Source organism: Notolabrus celidotus, chromosome 23 (assembly GCF_009762535.1).
Source record: "Notolabrus celidotus isolate fNotCel1 chromosome 23, fNotCel1.pri, whole genome shotgun sequence".
Lineage (NCBI taxonomy): Eukaryota > Metazoa > Chordata > Actinopteri > Labriformes > Labridae > Notolabrus > Notolabrus celidotus.
The window spans coordinates 24,185,300-24,193,393 of NC_048294.1; the positions used below are offsets into that span (position 1 = coordinate 24,185,300).

The 8,094-nt window shown below is 40.8% G+C and overlaps 1 protein-coding gene across 2 annotated transcripts; it reads right to left on the bottom strand.

Moving 5' to 3' along the window:
- Window positions 1-416: 416 nt before the first annotated feature.
- Window positions 417-5,863, bottom strand: LOC117807098. 2 transcript variants are annotated; one of them, XM_034676154.1, is made up of 5 exons: window positions 5,809-5,863; window positions 4,992-5,687; window positions 1,597-1,722; window positions 1,472-1,503; window positions 417-1,321 (listed from the first exon to the last, which is right to left on the bottom strand). In XM_034676154.1, exons 1-5 carry the CDS (start codon window positions 5,861-5,863, stop codon window positions 1,202-1,204), a joined length of 1,029 nt encoding a protein of 342 aa, XP_034532045.1. In that variant the 3' UTR covers window positions 417-1,201. The 2 variants fall into 2 exon arrangements, with proteins under 2 accessions (XP_034532045.1, XP_034532044.1); XM_034676153.1 differs by lacking the exon at window positions 5,809-5,863 and having other exon boundaries at window positions 4,992-5,786.
- Window positions 5,864-8,094: the final 2,231 nt, after the last annotated feature.

The following is an 8,094-nucleotide window of genomic DNA, read 5'->3' on the forward strand; positions in this document are numbered from 1 at the left end:
CTAGCTGATAGAGAAACTGCTTCTTTAACATCACTTATGATTACAAAAGTTAAGAAGTGGTTTAAATGGAATTTAATCATTTTTACAGCACCTAAAAACTGAGGGCCACCGCCATATACAGAAACAAGAAGAACAAGAACGTTAGTGGGAAACAGTAGGTGAGGGAGACTGGTCCACTGCAGACTGAGACATGTTCCTGAATCAGTATGACATCCAGGGAGTTTTGGAGACTGCAGATTTTGCTCTTGTTCACATACTGCATACTGAATTTAGGCCGTATCAATACGTACTGCCAGTGTAGTCGACGGTTTCAAAAACAGCTAATGTATGTTTAAGGGAAGCCCTCAATAGTACTCAAAGGCTCAAAAATGCAGGGTTGTTACAGCACACTGGTTCAGGAAAAAAGGAAAACCACAGACTTAATATATTGTTTTATTCAGACCTGTTTTACAGTGTTAATACTTACATTCAACATTTGATGGAAACAGTTAAAAAATATCCAGTTCCTAAAATAAGACTTAATTACAAATACTACTGTCGTGGTGAATTATGATCTAAAATCCCAGAAATGTGCGGGAGAACGTGGTTTCCCAATAACCAGATGTTCCCTCTATTTGTCCTTAAAGGGGTTCATTGGTTCACGTTCTCACAAACAAGTACTCAGGTCAAAGTGACCTGAGAGGGAAGTTGACACTATACGTGGTGTTACATGGTTTCCAAAAAAACTCCCAGATGTTTCAGGTATTTGTCCTTAAAAGGGGTTCACTAGTTCACTTTCTCACATGTAAGTACTCAGGTCAACATGATATGATGGGAAAGTTGACACTGCGTACGTGTCCCAGTTGCACAATATGTGGATAGGATGCGAGAAGGGAGCCAAGTATTAAGCAAGACAACCATGAAGGAGGTGGTTGCCATAGTAACTATCAGGATAAACGTAGAACAGTGACGTCGCTGGGAGGCCATAAAAGCAGAGGAAAGGATTTATTTGGGGCGCTTCTTGGGTTTGGGTCTGTCTGTCTGTCCAGGATGATCAGAGATGTGAGCAGTCTGTTGTATCTTCAATAAACCTGCAAAGGCTGCATGTTGATCCTGTCTTCGTATTATTTAAGTAATGAGTTGATTAACCATCGGGAAAATCGACAACACTACTTCAAAAGACAATTGTCCAGCTGCAGAGACACAGAGTTAAACTTCAGATTTATTGCTTCACACTCGTGTAAACACACTCCGCCTCTGTGTCATCTCCATGTCTTCTTGACCTTCTGGCCTTGCTGACCCGTACAGCAGCGTAATGGAGATCGTCCTCGTTGTTGTTAGCCTATATTGAAAACCAAACCCCCCAAAAAATACAGTTTACAAATTAGACCAAACAGAGTAAAAGCTTAATTTATATGAGCTGGGAAGTGTTTCAGCATGAGACAAAAATATGGAGAGTATTTTTTGAATTTTACATTGAAAGTTGACATACCTGTGCATTCAGTGACGAAGAGGCCAACGTGTCTGAAAAAAAAAAACAGTAGAGCTGTATCACACCAGATTTAAGACTTTAAGTGATGCCTTGATCAATCGGTGCACAATGAACACTTCATTTACCTCTGCACTGGCAGCTGGTTAGCTTCATATTGACCATCAGTATGAAAGCGAGGAAAATAATGAGGATGATGGTGAATGTCAAAGCGCCACTCAAGAAGTACACTGAGACAAGAGAGTCCTCCTCACCTGCAAACAGACAGACACCAGGAAACATTTCAGAGCGGCTTTAGTTCAGATTATGTATTGTGAGGTAGTGGTAGTAAGGATTCATCAGAGTATGGAAAGCATTTATCCATATCATTATTCTTGATATGAAGCGTCAGTTTCCTGCTCAAGTATGGTCCTGGCCAGCACTAGTCTATTTATTTATTTAAAGGGACAGTGCATATTACTGAACATTTCAGAGTAGCATCCATGTAAATAGCACTTTTGAGTGTCCTAAAATGAAAAGTGCGTTGTAAAAAAAATTATTATTATTATTATTATTAATGCCAGAGTTAGCCATAATAATAATAATAATAATAATAATAATAATAATAATAATAATAAAGATAATAATAATCTTTATTTATATAGCAACTTTTAACAACATGTTTACAAAGTGCTTTACAGAGTGCAAGACTTAGCGAGATAAAACACAAAAGCACATGACAATGGTTAGGAGAACTAAAATTAGTTAAAGGTGACATATCAAGCTTTTTTCATCAATATATATTGGTCTAAGAGGTCCCCAAAACATGTCTTTAAAGTTTATGCTCAAAAAAACACTTTGAAATCAGATTCTGGTCTGCCTGAAAAACCCTCTTCTTCAGTCCTCCTCAGAACAGTCTGTTTTCTCTCTGACCACGCCCCCTCAGGAAGTGGATGTGCCTCGGCTCTCCAGCACGTTGATCTAATGTTTACATGTTGGCTGAATATACACGGCTGCTCACAGACCCGCGTTACTTCAACCCTCTAAATCTGATCCAGAATCTGATCCTGAAGGAGAGGCGCCTGTAGCAGGACCTTTCTGAACCATTGGTCACAGATTTAGTGTTTCATGTTGTTTTATTTATCAGTATGTAGACGTGTGTCTTGGTACACAGCTACAAACGTGTAGCTATGTGGCTGTGCTAGCTAGCGCTAGCACTTATCCATGATAAATAAAAATCATCCACTAGATCTTCAAATCTGCAGACGTGGGGAGTAAAACCGACCTCTGCCAGAAAGGCAGCGGGACCTTTCTGAAGGATTGGTCACAGATTTAGTGTTTCTTGTTGTTTTATTAGTCAGTATGTCGACGTGTGTCTTGGTACACAGCTACAGCTACGACATGTAGCTATGTGGCTATGCAAACTAGCGCTAGCACTTATCCATTATAAATAAAAATCATCCACTAGATCTTCAAATCTGCAGACGTGGGGAGTAAAACCGACCTTTGTGTTTATTAAGACAGCCTACAACTAGCATGCCTCCCTCCTAAGCTCCTTGTTAGCACACATTTGTGCAGGGAATGAAAAACAGAGGAGGGGTTGAGTTGTATTTTATACAGTCTATGGGCTGAACAAGCTCTGAGCTCTGACTCCGTGACAGACCGGATATTGTTGTTACGTAACAAAAACACTGAAGTCTGAAACGGCTGGTTTCACACACATTTACAGAAAGGTGGAGAAATCAGAACAGGGGCAGAATGGATTTTTTTCATTCTCGGGGGGTTTGTAGACATGCCAGGGAAACATATTTCAGGTAGAGAACCATTAAAAAGTTGATTTTGCATGATATGTCACCTTTAAGTAAAAGACAATAATAAAAACCATACAGAAATGAAAAAGTCAGTGATGAGTTAAGAAGTAAAAGCACATTTAAAAAGTATGTTTATTAAAGAGATTTAAAAGAGGACAAGGATGTGGCTTGCCTGATCCTAGTGATGGGGACATGAAGCTTCACGAACCACTGGTTGTATTTTTTGACTCCTCTAGATGGCGCTCTCTGTTCAACAAAGGGTTGAAAGCACACTGAATTGCCATTCATTGAGCCTTCATTTTTAAACCAAGAGCGCCATCTAGAGGAGTCAAACAATACAACTAGTGGTTCGCGAAGCTTCATTTCCCCATCACTACCTCATCCCCTCCGGCAGGTCATTCCAGAGTGAGATAGATAACAGATGGAAACAACAACTCATGGAAGAATTTGGTGATATTTTATCCAACACTGTAAATGATTTTGAAAGCATCATTCTTTTGAATGACTTCAACATTCATGCTGACAACAAAAACAATACTGATGCAGCCTACTTGTTTCTGTCAACCTAAACAACATGTCACTGGGTCCATTCACATTAAAGGTCACACACTCCACTTCATATTTTCCAAGGGTCTTCACATCAATGTAACAGACATTTCTGACCATTATTGTATATTTTTTGATCTGATGTGTTCTTCTCAGCAAGCCAATACAGTCAGGACCATTAACAAATGTTACATCAACGCAGATACGGCTCATTTATTTATTGATTATTCTCAAAGCACAAATTACCCATCCCTCCAGCTAGTGATGCAATGATTGACAACCTCTCCAATACTATGCCACAAATAATCAATCAGATTGCCCCTGTAAAAACTGTAAAAAATAAATGGACCTCTAAATACACCTTGGAGAAAAAGTGAAAGAATAAGGACCGCAAAGAGAATCTGCCGGAGAGCTGAGCAAAAATGGAGAAAAAGCAAGCTACAAGATGAATCAAGAGATATGTCCGGAGTTGGGCCGAATAAACATGGACCAACATATCAGACAAGTAAAAATGCATACAACAAACCCTTAAGATATGTGATGTGACTATGCACACCATACACACACACACACACACACACACACACACACACACACACACACATCTGCCACTAGTACCACTAGTAGATATTTTAGCCCTTACTAGTTGACATGTCAGAGTTTTTGCTGTCTACTAGTTAACTAGTAGAGTAGAGTTTAACTTTATTGTCCCCAATGTGCAATTTGCTTTGCAGACAGTAGTCCACACAACACCAGCACCAACAGTTTATATCTGTTGGTGCTGCACCTGAAGACTGAACCTTCTCCCTGACGGCAGCATCTGAAACTCCTTATGTAAAGGGTGCTGGGGGTCCACAACTGTGGCCTTTGCTTTGGAGATGGCTCTCACTTTGTAAATGTGACAAAGGTCATTAGAAGAGGCACCAGTGATCTTGCAGTACTGACTAATGATTTTTAAAAGCTTATTCTTTCATGAGAGTGAGATCCAGGTTAAAACTTTGCCATTTTCTTAAAAAGAACAGCCTCAGGTTTGCCTTTTTACAAATGAGATCAGTACTCAAACCAGTTTCAATATATTTATATTCCTAGTAAGAGTTTCAGACTTCATCTAGTGAACTAGTGTTGTAAAAGATCAATCTAGTGCAGGAAGCTAAAGCTTTCCATAATCTGAGTGTTTTTTTACTTACGGTCTAATTCCAGCTCGGTCCTGTTTCCAAACGTAACGTGTCCACATGAGACCACAGCGCAGTAGTAGGTCCCAGCATGAGAGCGATTCACACTCTTGACCGGCAGATTGTAGACGCAGGTTTGATGGTTGTGTTCTCTCTCACACTGATCATTTTGTCCTCCACTGGTGTAAATGAGTCCTGGTTGAGACTCCTCAGAGTCTTTGAACCAGTAAACACTGTGTTCTCCATCACAGCTCCCAGTGTGGACGGTACAGCTCAGAGTCACAGAGCCTCCTGGCTGGATGGTCTCAGACTCTGACTGATGGATGAAGGTAGGGACGGTCAAATCTGAGCTCTTAACACTCACTAAAAAACCCTCCAAGAATTCAAATGTGATTGAAAAGCTACATGCACAGAAGTAAGTAGCTGTGTCTGAAACGCGTGAATCTGAGATAACCAAGTTATTTCCTCCATTTTCAGTGTCCAGTGTGAAGCGTGAATTGTTCTTCCATTCATCATAAAAAGCAAAGCTTCTAGTGGATGTGATGAAGGTCGACATAAGTCTTGGTTTGTGTCCCAGAGGTTGCTTATACCAGAAAAACCTTGTCACCATATTACCTTTAGAGACGCACTGCAAAGTCAGGCTGTCTCCCTCATTCACGGATACAAAACTCCTCTCTTGATGAACAGATGAGGACAGATCGGTAACTTGAGCTGAGGTGACAAAACAGACAAAACAAAGGCAAGTTAATACTACTTTTACAGCAGATACATATGAATCAATGTAAAGCTTTATCATGTGGAGTAAACTCACACTGAAAGAAAGGAGACTCACCGCTTTGCTCCAGGATGAAAAATAGAAGATAGAAAAGTAACTTTGGAGATGTCATTGTGTTGAAGTTGCAGTGCTGAATGAACAGTAGCTTGATCTTTCGTCAGCACTTCATAGAGAGGACTGTCTTTGATTGGTGAACTGAGAGATACAGCATGCCCTATTATGGAAACGAGACTGCTGCACATCCAGCAGAGAGTAGGGGCCGCCTCCTAAGTGCTAGACGGTCTACAACAAAGTGTAATACATAATACAACACATAAAATCATGTGAAGATGTGTTTCATTAGTACAGTATGGAGGAATGAATAAATGAGCTTCTGCTTATTTGAACCAGGTGGCAAACATGCTTGATTTAACAATAAAATTGGGCATTTTAACCAAGTGGCAACCTCCGGTCTTAAATATGAAGCCAATGTGAAAGTGCTAAAAACTGCAGTTCATCGTGCGTCCACTAGAGGCTGGCTGCAGTAACACCAGAAACCACATACACACTAATTAAAAAAAAAGACGATCTTTACAGCAGAAATAAACATGTTTACAGTCTGGTTCAAAAAACAGTTCAGGTCTGAATGGCTCATTTCTCTAGCTCATTTCTCTATCGGCACCATAGACTGTAAAAAATATGGACGTAGGATCCGTGACGTCACCCATCTGTTTCTGAAGAACTGTTTTGAGACCAATCGGCTGCGGCAGCCATATTGCTTCTGTCGAGCCAGTGTGATGTAAAGAGGCGGGCTTTGAGCCTCCTAGCCAACAGCTGCAGTGTTCCTGCAGGCAGCTGTGCCTCTCATTGGAAGACTAGTAATCTCAATATCTTCTAAATTACCAAATTAGAAAAAAATTCACCCCCCTCACAGTGAGAGGACATCGAGAAATGAGCTATTCAGACTACACTCATCTTTTGTACCAGGCTGTAAACATGTTTATTAACGCTGCAAAGATCGTCTTTTCCCCATTCATGTGTATGTGACTTCCGGTACTTCCGGAGCCAGCCTCAAGCGGATCCTCAATGAACTGCAGCTTTTAACACTTCCGCATTGGACTCATATTTTTAGACCGGAGGTTGCCGCTTGATCGGCACACACTGTACGGGGTGGGGTGAATTTTTTGTGTTATTTTTGAAGTTATTAAACTTGCAAGTTTTGCCAAAATAAGGACATGGCTGACTTGATTGACAGGCGGGCACACTGTAGCTGTTAGCGAAAAGGCTTAAGGCCAGACATTCGTAGGTAGTATGTAGTAGGCAGTAGGTACTGCTTATTGCATTTGAGTTTAGTATGTAGTCTGACTGTTCTGTTGTATCTGGTCTGCAGGATGCTGAGCCAGACGTCACTGGATTTCTGGCTTCAGAAAGTGGAAGTAAACAACGGCCAAGCTGATAGAGAAACTGCTTCTGTAGCATCACTTATGATTTTAAAAGTTAAGAAGTGGTTTATATGTAATTTGATAATTTTAACAGCACCTAAAGGGTGACCCTGTCAAAAAAGAAGAAAAAAAAGAGAAAGCGTAACAAACGCTGTGCATTATGGGAAACAGTACACGAGGGAGACTGGTCCGATGCATACTGTGAAATCTTCCCGAATCAGTAGACATCGGGGGAGTTTTGGCATATTGCAGATTTTGCTCTTTTTCATGTACTACAAATTGAATTTTGGCCAGATCAGTACGTACTGCTAGTATAGTAGGCGGTTTCAAAAACAGCCAGAGCTTCAGGAACAGATGGGTGACGTCACAGTTACAACATCCATTTTTTTACACAGTCTATAATTTTGAAATGTGACCTATTTTTAGTCATACTTGGCTTTTGCAGCCTGCCAAAGATGGAGACTTGAGGAGCAACAGGCTCTGCATGTCTGCAGTAGCTTCATTTGTCATCACTATGGATTGCAGCTTGTGTGCACTACAATGCAAGCGTCATTACGAGCCTTTGACGGGCAGTGTTGTCATTTTCTTTGTTTTGTTATATTTTTTGGGGCTTTTTTTGCCTTTATTTGATCAGATAGCTGAAGAGAGACAGGAAATGTGGGAAGTAGAGAGCAGGGGAAGACATGCAGCAAATGTTCGAACCGGTGACCTCTGAGATAAGGACCGTAGCCTCTGTATGTGGGGCGCTTAGCCCGCTAGGCCACTAGCACCCCAGTGTCATAATTTTCACACCAATTGTCTACTTGTACACCTATAAAAAGTGTGGTCAGCATTATAAGTGCTGCTGGCATTTTGAGACACTAGTATCGACTTTGCCATAGACATACTAAATCCTAATCCAGCTCAAATCTCCTACCCCGCT